The sequence below is a fragment of the Paroedura picta genome, chromosome 2 (assembly GCF_049243985.1).
Source record: "Paroedura picta isolate Pp20150507F chromosome 2, Ppicta_v3.0, whole genome shotgun sequence".
In the NCBI taxonomy this organism is placed as follows: domain Eukaryota; kingdom Metazoa; phylum Chordata; class Lepidosauria; order Squamata; family Gekkonidae; genus Paroedura; species Paroedura picta.
This window is the reverse complement of record NC_135370.1, coordinates 42181475-42204462: the sequence shown is the minus strand read 5'-3', so window position 1 is coordinate 42204462 and position 22988 is coordinate 42181475. Positions and strand designations below refer to the sequence as shown.

Here is a 22988-nt window from a genome sequence, read left to right as displayed (position 1 = left end):
TGTAACACTCATTAAGCATTAAGTTCAGTCTCTGGCCAGCTTATAATCTTCAGTCCTTTGTTTATAACCCACTTCTCAAAGATCTCCACTCAAATTAAAGAATTCAAGTAGGTAGCAACTAATTTTTTTCATACTGATATCACTCAAACTTCAATGCCCTGAGCTTTAGTTATACAGAGGCCAGAGGTGTTTTCTTTTTGGGAAATGCACTGGTTTGTCATATCAAAGACCCAGCAGCTGTCAGTTTCAATACGGATCCCTGCTAGGCCAAATGGAAGAGACAGGATTAAGAGGGCTGGCGAAAGGATGGGAATTGACCAACTTCTGTTTCTTGTGTTACTTTTTCATTAATTCACAGTTTATCGCTATAGCATAAAACCAGTCATTTGGTCACCTACAGTCACACCATCACAGGAGAATTAAGCAACTTTAAAGCTATTGCAAATGGGAATGCTGTTTCTGCTTCTCCGGGGCTGTGTTTCTGGAGCCAGCATATGTAGTCTCTAATCTGGAGAACCAGGTTTGATTCCCCACTAAACTCAACTGGCCTGACCACTGAAGAATTCCAAGATCCGGATGACAGGTCAGTGTTCCACCACTTAAACTTTGAGTCCTAGATGTCAACCAATAAGAACTGATTGCAGATGGCCGAAGATCCTGTTTACGGAATCCAACGTACATGGAGGTCCCTGCCTTGGTATTTCTCCGCTTTGACCAACCCACATTTTAGGCGCTGCTTCATGTCAGCAAGGCTAAATTCTCTACCATAAGCTTGAATGAGAGGGAGGTATAAAAATGTTCCCTATACTCTCTTGTTATTGTCAGACTAATCACTCCACAACAGCCACACATAAACTGCTCTACTGTCCCCTTCAGGCAGTGGCCCAGGTATGTTGTCTCACGCCATGGGTGAGCAGAAGATCAGATGGTACTGATGAAGCTCAGGTGCACCACCTTCTAGAAGAGGAGGGGGGAAGTGTTTATAAGCTGCTTTGGGACTCCTTTAGGTCTTGAACAGGCGGGGGGGGGGAGTAAAAAGCCAGCTCTTCTCTCTCCTTCTCGCCTAGACCAACTCCTGTGAGAAATTCCTGAAAATTCACGGGAAGGCAGATGAGCTCAGCAGAGACATGATGCCATTGAGTCTCCCTTTTAAAGGTGTCACTTCCTCTAGGGAAATTGATGTCCGTAACCCGGATATCAATTGTCATTCCAAGAAGCCTAGCCCCATATTGAATTCAGCAACCCTAAACCCAATAAACTATGACCTAAAACTTCATTATTTAAGAGATACTTACAGAAAATCCTTAGTTACAGCAGCTATGTTGATCACCTCCCATTCTCCTGTTGTAATACGTTTCTTTCCCTATAAAAATAAATAAGGGTAGACAGGCAGTGACTATATACTTTCTATGAAAGGAGAATGGTCCTCCATTGGGTTGTTAGATCGCTGTGTTAGTCTGCCTGCAGCAATAGGAAAAGAAGCACCTTAAAGACTAACAAACTTAGAGACAGGCTGAGCTTTCGTGAGACACTGCACACTTCTTCAGATACTATTTTGCATTCACATATTTTTTTACTTACTCCTGTGCTGTTCATATAATGGATGTGCTTATAGCCCTCCTCATCACTTGAAATTTTGTAATAGCTGATCTTGTCAGGTGCAAAGTACGGTTCAGAAGGCTGAAACTGTACAGGGGAAAAAAATCAAATATTTATTTACATAGATATGATGCTGAGTGTCACATTACCGACATCCTATTTAACTTATAGCTTTGTAATCTCTGTTTCAAGAGAATAGGGGTGTGGAATGGGATGGTATAGCCTGTTCTCATCAGATATCAGAAGTTACGCTGGGTTGGTACTTGGATGGGAGAGCAACAAGAAGACTCTGCAGAGGAAGGCAACGGCAAACCACTTCAGCTTCTCACTTGCCTTGAAACCCCTGTGGCAGGGGTGGCCAAACTGTGGCTCTGCAAATGTATGTGGACTACAATTCCCATGAGCCCCTGCCAGGGCTCATGGGAATTGTAGTCCATGGACATTTGCAGAGCCACAGTTCTATGAAGCCACCCCGGTTCTATGAAGTTACCATAATCAGCTGCAACTTTACAGCACTTTACACATAAAAAGGTATCCCCTGTGCAAGCACTGAGTCATGTCTGACCCTTGGGGTGACGCCCTCTAGCGTTTTCTTGGCAGACTCAATACGGGGTGGTTTGCCAGTGCCTTCCCCAGTCATTACCGTTTTACCCCCCAGCAAGCTGGGTACTCATTTCACCGACCTCGGAAGGATGGAAGGCTGAGTCAACCTTGAGCCAGCTGCTGGGATCGAACTCCCAGCCTCATGGGCAGAGCTGTCAGACGGCTGCCTTACCACTCTGCGCCACAAGAGGCTCTTTTACTTTACACATACACAGTAAGAAATCACTGTGCCACTGTACTTCTGCGGAAAAATCCGGTCTGATTCCGCATGAGGCATCACATGCTTTTGAAAGAATGAGCAGAACACCAAACCGTGTTCATATATTCCAGAGAGGGGAAAAAAGTTAAATATAACACACCTATCTGCTTAGGAAAAACTAAAGTGAACTGGGAGAAGGCTGACTGTGACTGGTCTTGACTCGGTAAGTCGTCACTGAAATCTACAGTCATTTGTGATCAACTGTATGACCTGTAGAATTACCCATTTAAAGTTCTACAACCCATGAAATCATAATTCCCTTCACCCGCTAAGTGAAGATTCTTGTGAAGAAGCAATAATTCTGCCGTATCGGATGGTCTCGACAGAAAAATGCCGCCCGTTTTTAATACTAGGGCCCAAAGACCACTCCTCGTAAACCAAGGCAATCTCTTTCTCCGTTACGTGTCCACAATACACACTTTTTGTTTTTTCCTCCCTGCTTTCCTTTTTTACATAACTGTTCACAGCCTGCTCAGCAGATTACTTACTGCAACTTTCATGCTGTAGAAGCAAAAATGTGTTAGTAGTAAAGGTCTTCCATTTCTCATCAAGTTTGACAGCAGGTGGGATTGTCAGCCATCTTTGTAAAACAGATCTGTATTCCCCTGCTGTTTCACTCATCACTTTGTTCCTTGAAAGTCCTTTCTTTTTTTCTTTTTTTTTAGAACCCTGAAGGTGCGAAGAAGGTAGCACATTCGGCAGCTTCACTGTCTCACCCTCCCGTAGAGATTAACTGGGCACTTGGGACCACATCTTTGGCACTTGCTTTCTCTCTTATTTGAACAACAGGAGCGTCACAATGTTGTTGCAAGTTTGTCTTCACTTGACTCTTACGAACAGGCTTGTCACGACAGCTTTGCCTGCCATCACACCTGACAAAGTGACCAGGGACCTTAAGAAAAAGGGTTTAATGGCTCTAAGTGGGGTGAGATAAGCCCCCATTTATGTAGCAGCAGGGTATGAAAACATGTTGTTTTGCTTTGGGTAAGTTTTTCTTAAAGCCTCAAAAGTAAAACACCAAAAGTTATAGCGGCATAACTGTGGGATACATAGCAAAGTGTCAAAAATGTCCATGTATGTTTGTGCCAAGAACAGTAGTGTAATGCTAAAGTCTATGGCTGCCATTCTTAATTTTTTTACCATTGAGAAATCCCTGAAACATTCTCCAGGCCTCAGGAAACTGCAGAAGTAGTGCATTCATGCAGAATATGATTGGAAAGCATAGCTAGGTACACACCGACCTGAAGCCCCTCCTCTTCCTAGGTCCCTCCAGGCCCATTTTGGTTTTTTTTTGGGGGGGGGGGCAGGTCGGCATGGCCATATATAGTCCTATCACCCAATAAATGTTTAACAATTTTTTAAAAATATATTTTAAAATGAATTAACTCCCGCCCATTTGGGAATTCTTTCCGGGGCCATCAAGAAACCCCAGGGTTTCACTGGTCTTCAGTGTTGCATGTGATAAATCCATTCAGAGCTCATTGTCTGCCTTTCGGCAGGTCTCTCCAAGTAACTTATCTCACAGAGTTACTATTAGGAAAATACAAGACACTCATATGTGTCTTCCTTGTTCCTTAAAATAACACTGGAATGTGATAAAGCCAGGACAAGTGGATTATCTGCACACCTGCTTCACAATGCCCAACTATGTTCATAAAATCTGAGCCTTCCTTAAAAACAAAAACAACATGGTCGGAGAAAGGGAGAAAACTGGCCCAATAAAGGAACAATAGTCAGCTCCCATTCAGGGACAGAAAACGGTCTTTAAATCTAAGATGTTCACCATGGTAATGAACATGACAGTAAAACAACATGATATATGGGAGCACACAATAATCTATCAAAATCACACTCAAGGGAATTGGTACAAAGCCATCTGAAGACTTCTTTTTTTCAGTTGATAGATTTAAGTTCTGCCAAGAGTCATGTTACAAAAGAGAGCTAACAGCATCCTCTTCCTTCTCAGGGAATATTTTCACAAAAAAACATTGATGTAAGCAAGTTCTGATGACCCATTTAGATACTCCCAACAAAGTCTATTAAAAGAGGCACACAACATGAGCAGAAGTATTAGACATGGGGGCCAAGCAGGAAGATGAGAGGAATCCTGATATGTGGAGAAACCTTTCCACTATAAATCCCCATAGTACAGAATTCTCCACCCCAACACAGTAGTTGTACATGTGGTGTGAGTGAGGATCAGAAGAGTTCCACCTCTCACAAGAGTCTGACTCCACTTCAGCTGTTTTAGCAATCCCAACCGATGGCCCATTCCCTTGCCATAGCATAGGGGAACAGAACAGGCTGACAGTGCTGTGGGCAGGGTTGGCCCAGGCCAAGCAATGTAGCTTGCAGGAGGTGTCTTGCTATCCAGTGAGGCTGCTACGAAAACAGAAATGGCATCCTAACCATCCCAAGCTCTACTCTATGTGTTCAGACATCCCTGGGGTTACTGTCACAATTTGATTGAATGGCAAGGAATCCCCTTTGTGTTCTGTGGTGAATACCGCCCCATAATTCCTGGAGAGACAACCATTGGTCAACCATCTACTAGCAATTGAAGCTGGATGTTCATTGCAGTCGCGCATAATGTCAACCTAACAGCCCCAGGTTCTTTTGTTTTTTTTTACTGTGTTTATTTCTCAGACCTGGTTAATACTATATGGTATTACACAGAGTGAAAATCAACTGGCAAAGGAAGGAAGTTTCTCCTCCTCCTTTCTTTAACTGCTGAGCTGCTTTTGCAATGGAGGGAGAGACTTTTGATCAATAAAACAATACTGTCCGGAAAAGTTGCCACATCAAGCAGAGCCTTTCTTTTTCTACGCCACAACGGCCAAAATAACTTTGGCAAGGGAATGGAAATTGTCAACTTCACCTTTGATATCAGCCTGGTTGGATAAACTTGCAGATCTCGCAAAAATGGCTAAATTGACTATGCAAGAATTTCAAGAACAATGGCATCATTACTTGGATTTTCTCAGTAAATAGAACTAAGGGTGACAAATGGTGAACTAAAATCTTGAAAATCCCATTGGGGAGGTTTTTTGATTTTTTTGATTTTCTGTATCTTTGTTTTCTGTATTTGTAACGTACTATCTTTCTTCTTTCTATTATTAATAAAAATTCATTAAAAAACATAAAACAAGTCTACAGAGCAACATTTAATCTTCAGAATACAGCACTTACTCTGCCGACCCAACCTGTCAAACTGACTTCTACATGCTGTTTCTCCTGAAAGAGGAAGAAAACAAAAGACTGTAACTCTAGTATCAGGTTTCTACCAATCTGTTCCCAAGCTGAGCCCCCTCCCCCATAACACTTACTTGTGGACATTGCCACGTTCCGTTTTCTCTAGTGTAGTCACAGATTGTGAGAACTGAATAATTCTGTATCCTTTTTAGCCATTGTAGACAGAGCCTCTCATCGGACACCCAAGTTACGACGCTGAGGTAGTGATCCCTAGAAATAAAAAAGAGGGTTGCAATTTATATTCCACTGAACGCTCAAGCTATCATAGATATTGGAATGCCTACTCTATATTATTTGGTCTTCTGCTACTGCTTACAGTTCTTCACAGAGTAATAAGTTACCGATTTTTATTGGAGTCTTAGATTAGATCACGCTTTCTCAACCAGGGTTTCGTAAAACCCTGGGGATTCTTGACCGCCCTAGGCTACCCGAGTAGGTGGGAGTTAATTAAATTTAAATATATCTTTAAAAGTTATCAGGTGATACAACCATAAATAGTCATGTCAACCTCACACCCCCCTCCCAAAATGGCCAATGACAAGCCTGGAAGGGGTGGGAAGGTTAGGGGCCCAGCGTGGGCATATACACAGCTATGCCTCCCAACCATATTCTACATGATCATGCCACTCCTGGGGTTTTGCAAAGCCTGGAGAATGTTTCAGGAGTTTCTCAATGGCAAAAAAGTTGAGAAACGTTGGTTTAGATGGTCCCATATAGGTTGGAGAAGTTGATACAGATGAAAGAGTTTGGAAAGCATTTTTTTTGTGGTGAAACATCCAGTGAGCAAGTTTCTTGCCTCTTCAGCCAGGGGACTTTCAAAAATTCCTCTACCTGTATGCATACTTCTTTCTCTCCACAGCCTTTAGGAACATCAATTGTACAGACTGCAGACAAACACAGGTTTCTTCCAGACAGACTTTTCATTTTCCCTTGCACTATAGCTGTTCTGATCTATAAAAAGGGAAATAGAAAGCACCTGTCCACCTAAAGACCAATTTGTCTTCTCTCTATAACTGGGAAATGATATGCTTCATGGCTTCAATAAAAGTTCAGCAATGGTTTTTTGAGAAAGAGTTATTTGGTCTAGACCAGGCAGGTTTTATAGCCAGGTGACCCACAATAGAATATTGTACAGTTATAGCAAGGAAATATCTTATCCAAGGGGAGATTTATGTGTTGTGTTCATGGATCTTTGGGAGGCATTTGATTCAATCTTGCATAGACAACTGTGGTCAAAATGGGAAAAGCTGGTTATAGACCTTACAATACTTTGGCTGATTTACCAGTTGTCAAAGTCCCCATATCAGCTCTCCTTCTTTTTGATGACACTGATTTGTGTGCTAGAACAGTGGTCCCCAACCTTTTTTTGGCTGGGGACCGGCAGGGCGACGGCCACGCCAGCGCAGCGCGCATGCGTGGCCGCGCCCGCGCACATGCGCGCTGCACAGCTGAAATTGCACATGCGCGATTCGTCCACGCAGCTCGCATGTGCGCACGCGCGGCCTGGCCACACATGCGCGATGCACGGCGGAGCCCTTATTCCCTCTCCCCCCCCAGCTTGCGGCCTGGGAAGTTTTTTACTGCGGGGGGGCGGGGTGAGGGAACCGTGGCCCGGCGCCCTAGCCTTCGCGGGCCGGCACCGGGCCGTGGACCGCAGGTTGGGGACCACTGTGCTAGAACACCTGTAGGACTGAGGTGATTATCCTGGGCAAGAGGGACTGTTAATTATGGCAAGTCAACAACCTGATATTTCACCACAGAATTTGCTTGGAAAATTGGAGAATAGGTTTTGGAGCAAGTAATTAGTTTTCTTATTTGGGCATTCATTCATTCATTCATTCATTCATTCATTCATTCATTCATTCATTCTATTTATTTCCCACCACTCCTTAATAGGCTCATGACAGGTAACAACAGTCTTAAAAACCCTATTAAACTCCCATTAAAAGACTCAGAAATTCCCAACATGGCGGAAAATAACCCACTCCCACTCCTGATGCAAAGGCGACGGACAAATGGAGCAGGAGCGATGTACAAATCCCGGGAGGAGGGGGGCAATAGATCTATCTCTCTGACCCCAGCCTCAACCATAGACTTGGCAGAAGAGTTCCGTCTTGCAGGCCCTGTGGAACGTTGCCAGATCCCAATCTAATCTGTCATGGAAGGTCCACATTGAAAATGTGCAAAGAAAAAAAAAGGCGGGGGGCTTAGCTATCCACTAAGGCTGAGGTTTGATTCTGTTTTAGCAAGCACATATGATATTCAACTCTCAAGAAGCGCTATATGGGGCTCTAATATAGATAAAGGCCTGACAAGAATCACTAGATTGTATGTTCATATAATTTCTATGTAAGATTGATGGGATTCAAGGCTATGCAGAAGGAATTACACTAGGATTAAAACTGGAAGTTCCCTCTTTAAATTCAAAAGCCTGAAATTCAAAGTCCACGGAATCGATCCTGGAAATCTTTTGAGATAAAATAATGCCGTCATCATCATAAATGTATTGGTTCAGAGTGTGCTTGTAACTTGCTGTAATGCAAGTCTGGAGTGTAATTCCAGCTTTTCATATTTTGAAAGGAGATTAGACCCCCGGTCTAGATACCAGTACCGGACCATGGATCAGTCGGTACCAGGCTGTGGCTCCTCCTAGTCCTTCTCCCCGGCTGCTGCCTCAGGGGCTGCCCTGCCACTCTGCTGCCGGCTCACCTTTGGTGCTCTCCAGCGGCCGCCATGGCTTGGGCTCTCCCTCGGAATGGCACTGCTGGCAGCACCCCCCAGTGGGCGGCGGGAAGTCAGGGGCACTGGTGGAAAGCAAGTGGAGTAGGGGCTCAGGCAGCGGCGGCGATGTCCCTCGGCAAAAGACTACCCCCCCCCCCGGACCTCAGTAAAATTGTCAAGCATTGACTGGTCCCCGGTGATAAAAAGGTTGGGGACAGAGCATACATGAAATTGACATAATGATTCAGACTATTGGTTCATCATGGTAAGTATGGTCAGCTCCAATTGCAGTAAAGTCTGGGGTGGGTCTTACACATCAGCTGCTACCTAATCCTTAACGGAAGATGCCAGGGACTGAATGTGGAACTTTTTGCATGCAAAGAAAATACTCTGCCACTTTAACATCTCAATAAGCCAATCTCTGCCAGGAAAACAAGTATTTCTTCCAAAAAGCATCCTTGTTTTTCCTTTTTAGAACTAGATTCTATCTTCCCAAGAAAAATTTACACAATTCTTCAATAGATTGCTTGCAACATTCTCAGAACTAAAACATTTGTACTTACTCTGAAGCGATGCTAACTGGTGGAGAAATTTCAAAGGAACTGATTGTGGGAAGGGATTCAATATTCACAACAAATAGCCTTATGGTTGGATTGGTAGCACCTGCCTAAAGAAAAATCAAAAGAGTTCACAGTATGGTGAGGGCTATGCAGAGATGCAAAACTCATTAAGGCACAGTAATTTTCAAAATGAGAGTTGTCCCAAACTGAAAGCGAAATGTAACACTGAAAACAGATTTTTCATTAACAGAAGACTCTACTGAGAAACAAGCGTGCAGGCCTTGAGGTTATAGTTGTAATAAAGAATCAACACAGAGCATTTTGTTTTGTTCTTACAGCAATTTGTATGGAGAAAAGGAAAAGGCAGTCTTCAGACGCTACTGCCAAGCAATGGAGATTTGCAAAAAAATAATTTCTACGAGTGGCTGCATTTCCAAAAGAAAAAAAAAACATATTGAAAACCACTTGCAAATCTACTAACCACAAACTCAGAGCAGCTTTTACATCACTCCAATTTGAAACGATGCCCACAGAGTTTTTACCTGGCTGTTTTAGCTGTACGCCAAAAAAACAGCGTTTTTGTATCTGTGGTGCACAAGCTCTGGAGGATTTACCCCATTACATATTTGACTGCTTACTTCACACTCAACCCAGGGCCAAATTCCTCAACAAGATCTTAAGGGACTCTAACCTTCCCTCTGTTGCTGAAAAGACAATCTATCTTTTATCTGACCAGGTTGATAAAGTAACATATAAAACCGCTCTTTTTGCTTTGGCTGCAAGGAAAATAAGGGCCAACATTGTTAAGGCAGGCTCTTAATACTCTTGCACTCTGTAGTCATGTATGCTGTTTCGGTTCTTTGGTCTTAAATTTTATATTTTCATACAGTTCTTTCTATTCTATTTTACTGTTTATGAATTTGTATTTTATATTTTGTAAAGGCCTATGGCTATATGCAAATAAATGCTTATTGAAAACCACAGTTCTTCTTTTCGCACAGTCTCGTGGTCAACAGAAAGAGCCAATAGCGAGAAGATATGCCAGGCAGCTGTAATAAAGCGAAAGCCAAGGGACAGCTCTGTTGCATCACTTCTCTGTCCTTTCTTCCTCCCTTCATGCAAATGATAAAGTTCTGCTGACTGCAAAATTGTGGTACTGCATGATCAGACATTCTGCTTTCTGAGCATTACTGGTAAAGGGTAGGGGGGAAAGGCGTGGGCACTCCCTTCACATCATACAGACAACTCAGGGATTATGTAAAGACAGAGGGTAAGACCAATCTACTCCCTGTTGCTCCCCCTCCCTGTGCAATGAGTCAATGCATGAATGGGCCACTTGCACAAGACTCTTGAGTCTTAGAGCGATAGGTGGACTGCCAATTAAGTAGGTAAATTAACGCAGTTATAGCAAGCAAATCGAGCCTCTTGTGGCGCAGAGTGGTAAGGCAGCTGTCTGAAAGCTTTGCCCATGAGGCTGGGAGTTCGATCCCAGCAGCCGGCTCAAGGTTGACTCAGCCTTCCATCCTTCCGAGGTCGGTAAAATGAGTACCCAGCTTGCTGGGGGGTAAACGGTAATGACTGGGGAAGGCACTGGCAAACCACCCCGTATTGAGTCTGCCATGAAAACGCTGGAGGGCGTCACCCCAAGGGTCAAACATGACTCAGTGCTTGCACAGGGGATACCTTTACCTTTACCTTTTAGCAAGCAAATCAAGACGACTTTGTACAGAAAGGTAGTTTGTATACAAGAAAATGTTCATGCAGTGCTAATACAAGTAGCAAAATAATCCTTTTCACTTCAAAGTGTTATAATTCAAATTCTTGCAGCACACTTGCGTTTTCTAAAAACCTGTCAAGCATCTTAAGGTTTAATTTGCACAGATACAGGCACACAAAGCAACAGAAAAGCATGAAATCCAAGCCAAGAGGCTGCTAAGAGTAGAGTACATGTTCTAGAAGAGAGAGTCAACTGTGCTGATATGCCGAAAGAATGCAAAATTCAGATCCAAATTAATTAAATTATTATCCTGGGGTGATTACTTCAGCACCATTACAACTTTGTTCTATGCAGCACATCTCACAAAATATTCCATAGGCTCTTCTAGCTTGCAAGAGGTGAGCCTGCCTCCTCCTCAGCTCACAAGTGCCCACGTTAAAAAGCTAAATGTACAGTTCAAAAATAACTAGAAGTGCAGAAACAAACAAACAAATCAAAGTGGGCATATTCTAAACGGTCAGTTCTGCTGAATCAGCCGAGACCTAGGAATGTCTTTCAGTTACATAAAGTGCTTTCAGGTTTACTATTCTGAATAATTAGCAGGCTTTGATCAAGGGAGCTTTGACTCTCAAAAACTCATACCCTGTCACTTTTGTGGGTCCCTAAGGTGCTACCGGACTTGAATCTAATTGTTCTACTACAGAACAAAACAGCGTCCTCTGAAAAATTCTAAATGTTGGGTCAAACATTTCTGAATCTAGAAGGTGTGGGGTAACTTCCACCAGTTTCCCCTTCTAGCTGCAGACCATGGATTTGCCTTTCTTGATGCTTTGAGGGTTCCCTATCTCTCAAGAATAGTATTTCAGGGAGGTCAGTGGATTGTGGGGAGTAGCAGAAAAATTCTCTTCCACTGATACAAGGGCTTTGCTGTGAACAGTACATTTAGTATGGATTCAACCCTGTATCTATGATCCTCACCTAAGAATAAGTTGCACTGAACTCAAAGGGATTTACTTCCAAGTAGGCCGGGTTAGCATTGATCCCTTAGTGCAGGGGTAGTCAACCTGTGGTCCTCCGGATATCCATGGACTGCAATTCCCATGAGCCCCTGCCAGTAAACACTAGCAGGGACTCATGGGAATTGTAGTCCATGGACATCTGGAGGACCACAGGTTGACTTCCCCTGCCCTAGTGTGTTTGAAATTACAAACTCCTCTGCTTTGAAAACAGGGTATTGAAAAGTACTATACATATTCAGTGCATCAATACATACTGACTAATAAAAGAAGTAACAGCCAATCTACTCCTGAGCGAGCTTTTGCTCTCACATGCTGAAAAAAATAATGCCGCATCTACCCATGAAGATATGTTAATGTCCTGACAAAGTAAATCACAAGGGGAAGGAGGAGCAAGAGCTGAGCCTAGCTAGGAACCCCGAGAGGATGTTAAGACTCAGTCGTGTTGTCAGAGCCCGAGAGGCTAACCTGGATCCCAGCTGGAAGCTGCATGGATTCAGGAGACAATGAGAAGCATAAGCCATGTCTATCACCTTCTCCACACTGCTGGCCTCCAGCCTCTCTGGTACTGCTCTTGGCTGGCTGGGTTGAGAACTGGATGATGGAAAGGATTAGCTGGCTTGCTGCTGTACAGCAGCCATTTTGAAGACGGCTGCCTCTGACCTAATCTCTCTCTCAATAGTTTTCAAATACTATCAATGACCGTTTATGCACTGGAAGTTTCATGCTGGGCTGCAGGCTGGAGTTTTAGTCATGGCAGATTGCCCCACCTCTTCCTGCACCCACACGGGGAGGGGGCATTTGGCCTGGTGCACTTCATCCACCCCTGGTCTGTGCTTCCGACAGGGCGGTGGGGTAGTGAAGTTCCCAGTGCATAAACGGTCAATAAAATAAGCGCAATTAAATACCTCACCATTCTTTAGTAAGAAGGGAAAATATCCTAGAACCTCTATAGGCCAGAAAGACTTTGCTTCTTTCCAATTATCAAGTAGATGTATTTCTCTAAACTGACAAACTCCATACCAATGAAGAGCTAGATTTGAGTTCAGTAGCACCTTAGAAGCCACCAAGACTTCCAGGGTATAAACTTCTCTTTGCCCATGGCCTTTACAAGGTAATTCTCCTCACTTTCCATTACTTGAGAGCCAGAGTAGGATAGTGGTTAAGAGAAGCGGACTCTAATCTGGAGAACCGGCTCTGATTCCCCACTCTTCCACATGCAGTCAGCTGGGTGACCTTGGGCTAGTCACAGTTCTCTCAGAGCTCCCTCAGCCCCACCTACCTCACAGTGTGTCTGTTATGGGGAGAGGAAGGAAAATGTGTTTGTAAACCCCTTTGGGATGCCTTTGGGTAGTGAAAAGTGGGATATAAATAAATCAGCTCTTCTTCTTCTTCCCTAGCTGCAAACAATTTCACACAAAACCTTTGAGGGAAAGATTCCAAAGCCTTAAATGGCACTTATTTTCTGTTTCCCTAGAGATAATAGAATGCTTGAATGTTGCCAGATGCTATTGACTTAAGTCACAATAATCACAGTAAGCTGTTGAGGAGAGACAGACAATATTTTCGTTAGCAGCAACTGATTTAAACGTGACTGTCCTCTAAACCGAACCGTTCAGCAACTATGTTTAATAAATAACACAGACCTTAGGATATGGAATTCGTATGGTCTTTGGATACTGCAGCGTGTCTTCTGCATACAACGAATACTCGATAACAGGAACTTCAGTGTCGTTAATCTCTGCATATGCTAAAAAGCTGCCATTTGGGGACCACCACAGAGCTGCATGGGTGCCAAACATTTCCTCTGAAAGAGATGCAAATGTGTTCTTTTGAAGCAATCGTTGCTATGTTGGCGCCTGCATCTGAAACATCATTCTTAATAATAATTTATATAAAAATTTAGATGAAAGTTCAGCTACCAGCATTCAGATTACTTGTCCTGTTTTAGGAACTAATACAGTCAAATCTTGAATCTCCCAAGACTGCCTTCCTAAGGCAATGCTGTATTTCAAAAAGCTGGCTTTGATTATGACCGCAAATTGTAGTTCTCTGATGTGTCAAGCATCCAACGTCAACAATCCAAGCAATTATATAGGAGCCACAACAATTAATTATTGCTTTGTCCAAGCACATCCCTTCCTAATAAGGCAAAGTCTAATGGGGAGAAGAAACCTGTACTCGAGCCAAATATACTGGCTTGGGTCCCTAAGAATTTGTTCCCTTCATACTTCTCTCTGGCCACTGCAGAGGGTTTCCTTCCCTGTGGCGTTTGCTAACTCTGCAGCGAGCACTTTGGCACACTTAAACTCCTTGCAAAACATGGAAATGCTAGCAGGGGAGGAAGGAAGCAAGCACCGCAGCCAGAGGGGTCTTCCACACGGGGACAAAATTTTAGGGCTTCAGATAAATGTAGCAGCAACAGGGCTCCCACATTGGCTGAATCTGCATGGAGCTTTTATTCCAGTCCCAGGTCTATTCAGTCCCTGCCATCTACACTGAATGCGATTTCCATTTTGATTTTGGGCGATTTAAATTTTCCCTCTGCAACAAGCATGATTGATCCCGAGTAACCCTACATTTCCCCCCACGGTATCCTGGAGTGGATATAACCCTCGATATTTGAAAAATCAGCATGAGTAAAGGTTCAGTTCCCTGCTTTCCCCAAAATAACCTGCTGCCGAGCCTCCAACGCTGTAGAAAAGTCCTGATTGGCCAGGACGTCAGTTCAAAGGCTTCCTTGTGACCAGGTTGCAAGGCTTCCCTTAAAGGGGAATTCCTAACTTCTCTCGGCAGAAGCTCCAGAAGCCCTAACTTCTCTTGGCAGAGATTTGCCTCTTGGATTTATTCCCCCTCCTCTGCTGTCTCCAATCCTCTCCAATAGAGGAAGACCCGAGTTCAAATCTATCTGAATTCAGCAGGATCCACAACGGAATAAACAATGTAAGTGTAGAATCAGCCATGGTAGATTTCCCCCATTTGCCTACCCCAATCCCCGGAAGATCTTGGAAGCAAAGTAAGGTCAAGTCTTGGTTAATGCTTGTAATGGATATCCTAAATGGGCTGTGATTTGACAGCACTTTGAGAACACACAATATGATTAATTACTGTCTGACCAATTACCTTCATAAACCCAGTCTGCTACTCCATTAAAAATTATGTTTTCTTCCCCATTTGTGGTTATCTGTACACCGGGTGTAGCTGGTGTTTTTTTGACATAAAGATTGTTGCTCCAAACATAGGCCTGCCACAAAATAAAATAAAAGAGTAATAATCAGACCATGACAACTGCACAACTCTTGACTTTGTATTAGCCAAAATTCTGAACACAAACCACAGACTGGGTTGGACCCAGACTGAAGAAGCAACTTCCACTGATATCCCCCTTCCAGAGACAGACCCTTCTCATGTAACTCCTCAGGGTCTCCATCTCCCAGAAGTTACATTTTGTGGAGATCAGTGAGTTGCAGGTCTACTCAGAATCCTACTGATGTCTACTCAATGGTGTTTACTCCCAGGAAAGTGCTCTAAGAATTACACGGTTAGTCTGGATACAACATATTTTCGGTGGTACTGGTCACTGCATACATGTTCATCCCCCTGCCCAGTGAACACTTTAATCAACACCAGTGGCTCTGTTTGGGAAGAAAAAGTCACAGATGTTTGAATTCAGCTCCTCCTTTCCATACTGATGGGTAGTGTTTTCAGAGCCGATGATTGCTTGAGCGTGAGGAGTCCAGCAGGCATTGGATACAAGCTTTTTGCCACTCAACTAAATACGTGGTATCTGGTCAGAAATCCTTTTTTTTTCCCTCTCCATTTTTTCAGAAACCCTTCCCCCCCCCAAAATGGCATTTCAAAATGTGTGTATGTGTGTGTGTGTGTGTGGGGGGGGGGGGTGTCTCAGCCTGCCAGACTTCCAATCAGACCCTCACCTCATTTTAAAATTCCTTTAAAGGATAAGTGGCATCTATGGGTCAGATCCATGGATGCTCTCATGTTTAATATGGCCCTTGGTTTCCGGCCCTCTTTAAAAAGAGAAAGCCACTGGAAGAGAAGCGAAAGAAAAGCTCTTTCTCTTTGAGCTGCTTTCCCACCAAAAAATGCCTGCTTTTATATGTAGCTGAGGAAGACCTATGCGGCCAGAGAGAAAAATACTTGGTGGAGGTTATTTGCAGGAGGAAAACAGCACAAGGATTATGAGGTGAACGTTTCTTTTGCCTCCCACACTGATCTTTCGCCAATTAAAACACAATGGTTGTGGATGCAATTTTGTTAAAAAGAATAATCTGGAAAAAGAATGACAGACGTACAATGCAACGTGCTGCTCCACCTAGACTATGCCTATACTAAAAGGTAAAGGTAAAGGTATCCCCTTTGCAAGCACCGAGACATGTGTGACCCTTGGGGTGACGCCCTCCCGCGTTTTCATGGCAGACTCTGTATGGGTTGGTTTGCCAGTGCCTTCCCCAGTCATTACCATTTACTCCCCAGCAAGCTGGGTACTCATTTTATCGACCTCGGAAGGATGGAAGGCTGAGTCAATCTTGCGCCGGCTACTGGGATCGAACTCCCAGCCTCATGGTCAGAGCTTCAGACAGGATGCCGGCTGCCTTACCGCCACAAGAGGCTCTGTGATGCCTACACTACAATTGGTTAAAATTATCATGGAAGTTCCCTCAGAATGTGTACATGTACCTTAAGATTATTTTAACATGTACAATGAACTTCTTATTATTTCTTACATTGGTTTTCCACCAAAGCAGATTACATCAAAATAAAATACATACAGAAATAGAATACATAAATACAATTTAAATAGTTAATAGTTAAAAATGAATTTGGAGAACCAATTGCCCAATTCTTCTATGGGTGGAGAGGAGGTAGGAGGGTCATGTTTCTAGATGACATATAGGTTAGGAGAGTTTTGACAGGGAGGCCAGTACAGTTCAGAATCTCAGATGTTAGTTTAGGCCTCAACCGTAGGGCTGGTGGTACAGCCCTGTCTTGCAAGCCCTGCAGAAACAGTCAAGGTCTTGCAGGGCTCTGATTTCATTTGGAAGACTGTTCCATCTGCCACAAATTTTGCTAGTTGGATTTTAAGGGAGAGGTGGCCTGCAGATACGATGGTCCAGACCTCAAACACCTTTAAAAAATCTTACTTTGTAGTGTTTGAAGTCTGGGACTATTGTACCTGCAGGATTGCCTCTCCCTTAAGATCCAGCGAGCAAAGCTCCCTAGGAGCAACCAGGGAGCATTGAGAAATCAATGAGCATTTTTAAATTGACCTGAATAGCAGGTTAATTGAGGTTCATGTCTTTCACTTACCAGTTTGTGACCAACAGGTGACCAGGATACGAACTGGATATCCTTAGGAAGTGAGTTATTTATTGCAACACTGGGGAGAAATAAAACAGGTCAGCATAATATAATTTATATATTCACAATATTGTTTTTGATAAGACGGTAGTACTACTCACCCATTTTTCAAATCGTAGACGATATACGATGCATTGTACGAGTGACGCCACACCTGTAAAAGACAAATTTTTAACAGGAAGAAACCTCTCACCAAAGGCAATGGCAATTGGCCATAGGCTAGAGCAGAATTAGCCGTTTCTGTATTCTTGCACAATGATCCAAGAGGATGAAAGTATATTTTGTCAGCCAGCCTGAGCCTTTTCATGGTGTGGTCAGTGCAATTCTCCCCAATAAAATATTTGTACTAATGGAGTTCGTGAACTTAGGTATGGCCAGACTATTGCATACAAAATTTAGACACGCTAGGCTTTTATTTTAGCAGGCTACAGTGATTCATTGGCTAATGCCATAGCTATATATTTTCTAAAAACTGCAGAAAGGGGAAAAAAGATCACCAGTATGCAAGTGGAGGGGGGAGTGGCAAGAGTTCTGGGAAAGCATGGATAACACCCCCATGCGGAGGCTCCACTGCTGCTCCCAATGCCTCTGCATTTGTAACGACAATGAAAGCGAAACAGGGAATCCTTTGCATGCAGTGCAACCTAGATATGCAATGGCCTCCTCTCCCTGCACTGAAAACACAGAATTATTTCCTTAACTAGCAAGAAAACTCATTGCAACCAGGAATGCAATGAGTGCTAGGACCCAGGGGACACCTGCAGGCGCAGATCTCTCTCTCTCTCTCTCTCTCTCTCTCTCTCTCTCTCTCTCTCTCTCACACGCAACAACAGCCATAGGAGGTGATCAGGGCTCCTTCTAGCAGGGAAGCAAGGGTCGATTGCAGTTTGGGGCTTGTTTGTCTCTCTCCCTCGCAGCAGGAGCCATAGCAGGTAATCAGGGTCCATTTGTGGTTTGGCAGGGCTTTCTGTGTCTCTGTGTGACTCTCTCAGGCATCTGAGAGCAAAGTGGCTAGCGTCCAGGGAAGGAGGGTGGGAGCTGGAGAGGGAGGGCCACACCCTGATTGCCCCTATTCTATCTTGGACAGAGGACACTCTCCAACCCCAGGACTGTTTCACAAATATTAAGAGGAACAATGGATAAGGATGAGTAAAACTGTCACCAAAGGTTTACTACTTATTGATAAAAATCTGATAGGGCCACTGGAGGCCAGATAAAAGTCTGCTGCTAGCCTTATCAGCTGCTAGCCTATACGGTTTACTGCCTTCATTTTATCTTTAGTGGAGGTGTTTTGTCTTAGTTTTTGCATGTTACCTTGATGCCTGCATGCTGAAAGATGAGCAACATGAATTCCAAAAGTGAACTAGGCAAATCAACGTTTCCACCTAAACTGTTTGGCTTTCCGTAGCTCGGATTAAGTCATTCTTATGCAAAAGGGTAAACAGGCTCCAAGGGGCCAGATGGATGGGAGATGATTGTGAGAAAGCAAAGGAGGAAGGAATCCCTTCAAGGAGTGAAGGCTGACCCCTTCTCTCCCTATAACAACTCTATTTATATGTTATAAGTAAGTCCTTTTCCTGCTGCTGGGCTTTGGCAGAAGTCTTCCCCTGTTTATTTCTTTCATGCTACTCAGTCATCTTCTTGTCAAGCACCGGCTAGGCATATAGGCTGGGTTTTTTAAGACCTGTTACTTCTGGGCCAAGTTCATTCATTTCCTTTCCCAAGTGTCTCTCTCAAGCCAGCGTTCTGAGTTGCCTGACCACATCCCTCTTTAGAAGAAGGAAAGAGCTTCTGTTGTTTAGACTTGGAAAAGAACAGGAAAAGGCAGATGGCAATCTCTAAGCAGAACCTATACCATTTTACCCTTTCCCGTGCATTTAATTTGACTAAGCTCGGCACAGTGCTGCTGGGTTACTGAATATTTAGCCTCAATTCTATTCTCCCATAAATATTTTATGACACAACAGCACTGCCGCTCTCAAACTACAAAAAAATAAAATAAAATAATGTAGCAGCAATGGATTTCCAAACCACACAACAAATTATTTGAAGAGGGTACAAGCAGAAAATCCACGACGACTTATGGGAGGGGGATCTCCAGTAGCACCTTTAAGACCAACAAAGATTTATTAAGGGCGTGAGCTTTCGGTGCAAGCACTCTTCGTCAGACTATGATCTCCTTACATGGCAGGGAATATATAGCAAAAATCAATTCTGTTACATCAGTAGACTGTGTCGCAACCAAATACAGCCATTGATAATCCTTTGTCAAAACAGCCAGTCAACTGATTTTATTGTGCTACTTCAGACTAATATGGTACCCATTTGAATCTTTAGATAGTATAGTTTAGATTGCTAACTTTCGAGCATCTAGGGAACAATACTAATCAGGTTCCATTGAGCTTACTCCTGGGAAAGCAACCTTAGGATTGCAGTCCCAGTCACTTCACTCTACACGCAAGCCTTATTGCTCATTGTTCACCATACCTCTTCATTAGCCATTCCACATCTCTAGGCAAAACACACAAATAAACACCAAAATATGTGCCTATTTACCACATAAAGTCTTTATACCTTCCTGGAAGTTCAAAGAGCTTCCATTTGCATGATATAATTTGCACAATACGATTGACAAGTACAAGGATTAGTCAGAATAGTGGGGAAGACTGGTTCGGAATCATCCAGAGGCTGGTGTTAGACAGGCATATGTTTAGCTGGGATTGCACGGTGCAATTTTGCTGTTTGGTCGTGAACAGAATTGCCGATTGGTCTTTAATTAAGAATACTATTGCTTTGAAATTCGGTAAACAATCAGCCAACATAATATAAGTTACGTTTTTTAATAAAATACCACACTGCCCTATTATAGGTGTGGTAGGATACAGGTTTAACTAGATTCAGTATTGCCTGACTTGGCTGCTGGCCCAGACCCTGAAAAATCCAGCTAGCCAACCAGAAACCAGTCTTATCATAACCTTAGCGGTATGACATCATTGGGGTAGAGCAAGTGAACCTTTGTGCAATGCCCAGGGACGGACCAAGGCCTCAAGTGGTCCCAAGGCATTTGCTGGATTCACACCTACAAAAAGTCCCAAAGTTCCATATTGGAGATAACCTTAACCTTTTATATCGATACAAACCGTAAAATTAGAAAAGCAAGCAATACCTTTGTGTAATCATATCGCAGAAGAGCAAATAGTTGGTCTGCTGACAGGATTGCTTCGGAAGCACTGTAAGTAGCCTGTGGGTGTAAGGGGAGGAGGGGAAAGCATTAGAAACAAGAACACCACAAAAACACATAAAGGAGGGGACCGTTCAACCAACACGAAAGGCCTAAAACACACGGTATTGGGGGGAGACTTACTAATGTGTCGTTTGTGAGGATTTCAGAGAAAGTTCCATCAACATTGAAAAGATAGACATTGCTCTGTCTTGTGTGGAGATACTGGTTTCCTGAAAGGCAGAAGTCATTTGATAATATAAATACAAGAATAAATAAAATAAATACAATAAATATAGAGAAAAATCAACAAACGTTCACTGCAATTATTTCTTAATCTATATGTATTTATATCCTTTCAACTTAGCAATGGGACTTAAAGTAGCTTAAAGGTAATGGTAAAGGTATCCCCTCTGCAAGCACCGAGTCATGTCTGACCCTTGGGGTGACGCCCTCTAGCGGTTTCATGGCAGACTCAACACGGGGTGGTTTGCCAGTGCCTTCCCCAGTCATCACCGTTTACCCCCCAGCAAGCTGGGTACTCATTTTACCGACCTCGGAAGGATGGAAGGCTGAGTCAACCTTGAGCCGGCTGCTGGATTGAACTCCCAGCCTCATGGGCAGAGCTTCAGACTGCACATCTGCTGCCTTACCACCCTGCGCCTCAAGAGGTTCTTATAAAGTAGCTTGCATAAATTTAAAAAGAGATGCAGTATAATGTGGGCAACAAGTACAAAGGAAAAGAAGCAAGCCACCATCTTCTCTCATGAGACACCAAAGGAAGAGTGTCTCTGCTGCACTGGCACACTGCGCAAGGCTAGAGTGTTCCTCACATCTCTGGGAAGACCAATGCACAGCACAGAAACAGCCACAAAGAAAACCTGAGCAATGACGATTGTTACTGTTCTAAGGGGGAGACCTTCTAGCTATCCCTGGTTTGATGAATGAAACTGCCTTGCGGGTACACAGATCTAGCAGATATTAGGGATCCAAAATATGAGAGTGGCCAAAATGTGGCTCATAGTCATGTTGGCAGAGGCTCATGGTAATTGTAGTCCATGGACATCCGAAGAGTCAGTTTGGCCACCCTTAGCCCATGGCTAAGAGCATCCTGAGATAACAGAATGAGCTTTGATCCAAGAGATTCTTGACTGAAATTTCATCTGTCACAAACTCTCCAAATATTCTGAGGGAAACCACAGTCTCGCAGCCTTGACTTGCAGCCGAAATATGGGGTTAATAATAATAATGTTCTGTCTTATTTATCTAGTAAATGATTTACAGGATACCTTTCTAGAGATCTGTTATAGACAGCTTACAAACTAAGAACATTTTAGCAATAAAATGATAAAACAATAAAAGTATCAAAAACTAACCATAAAACATGAAAGCTAAACCTTGGAAGCACAAGACAGCACTGAGCAGATATAAACAATGCTCAGCTGTCTAACCCAATAAAATAATTTCTGCATGGGTCTTAAAACAACCATCAGGTGAGATGTAGGCTATAAAAACAGTCAGCTAAATAGAATGGGAATAACCCTCCAGCTAAAATGATGTTTTAGCAGAGTCAAATTACAAGCAAGATAGACAAGAACCAAGGGGGAGGAAATTCCAAAGATGAGGGGCTACTGAGAGAAAACCTGTCTCTCCTCACCAACCACCTCATATCTGCAGATGTGAGGACAGAGAACAGGGAACCCTGGCAGGCTGGGTGATGCAGGAAGGATGGTTCTGTAGACTTCTCAACACTGGGATGACATCGGATTCCCTGTATCCAGCCCCCAACAACAGCCTGTTTGCCATGATTTGCCACACCCGTAAGCTAACCTGGGCATGATCAGAGCATGGATCACCGCAGCCAAATCACTCCTTATGGGTCTGCTTACAGGTCACAACATGACAATGTTTCCACAGCACTTTGTAGAAGGGAAGCACTATATGTCAAGAATTAGTAGCAGTAGTAGTATTGACAGTATTATATTTTGCAATTTAAAAAATTCCTAACCAGTGCTTATTTTTGACACTGTCCAATTTTTTGGGTCATTACACAGAATTATCTAAAGAATCAAGGACCGTGGGATGTATTGGTATGCATCTGTTTATAATGCAGGATACATAACTGTGCCAAAATTCATAATTACCTGATTTACAATGCATTCTTAAGTATTTTTCTGAACCCATTGACTTCAAAGGACTTGGAAGGATATAACTCTGCTTGGGAACGCACTATTAGTTTTCAATGTTTGATTACATTATGATTTAAATGCCTTTGCTCCCACAAGTTATTCTGTAGCTCAGAGTGGTACAGTCAGATGTTGATAATATCTAGTTAATCAGGAGCTTAAAGCTAGATATTTTGTAGCCCTTGACTCTCATTTAAACTCACTGATAGCCAACCATGCCATTCTAAGCAGGTCTAGTCAGAAGACTAGTCTAGTCTATTCAGTTGGGCTTACTCTAAGGAAAGCAACTTCAAAATTGTACCACAAACCACCTCAACCTCACCTTCAGTTGAGTGGGTCTCCTTTTTACTTGGGTCAATTCTCTTGATTGTCTCCCCAAAGAATGTTTATATGGCTGCAGTCTCCTGTTCTGATCTAAAACCTTTTCTTTTGTTTGACCGGAGGTAACATCAAGTTGAATTTACATGTTGACACCA

At 43.2% G+C, this 22988-nt stretch overlaps 1 protein-coding gene across 1 annotated transcript in view; it reads right to left on the bottom strand.

Annotated features, from left to right (window-relative positions):
• The window catches only part of DPP4 (dipeptidyl peptidase 4), a 76353-nt gene that overhangs the window by 35659 nt on the left and 17706 nt on the right, over positions 1-22988 (bottom strand). The window contains exons 5-15 of the mRNA XM_077319904.1: positions 20471-20559; positions 20273-20347; positions 17208-17260; positions 17056-17125; positions 14851-14971; positions 13374-13534; positions 8998-9101; positions 5788-5923; positions 5651-5695; positions 1582-1686; positions 1296-1363 (exon numbers count right to left, since the gene is read on the bottom strand). Coding sequence (XP_077176019.1) covers positions 1296-1363; positions 1582-1686; positions 5651-5695; positions 5788-5923; positions 8998-9101; positions 13374-13534; positions 14851-14971; positions 17056-17125; positions 17208-17260; positions 20273-20347; positions 20471-20559 — 1027 coding nt within the window. The remainder of the gene's footprint in view (positions 1-1295; positions 1364-1581; positions 1687-5650; positions 5696-5787; positions 5924-8997; positions 9102-13373; positions 13535-14850; positions 14972-17055; positions 17126-17207; positions 17261-20272; positions 20348-20470; positions 20560-22988) is intronic.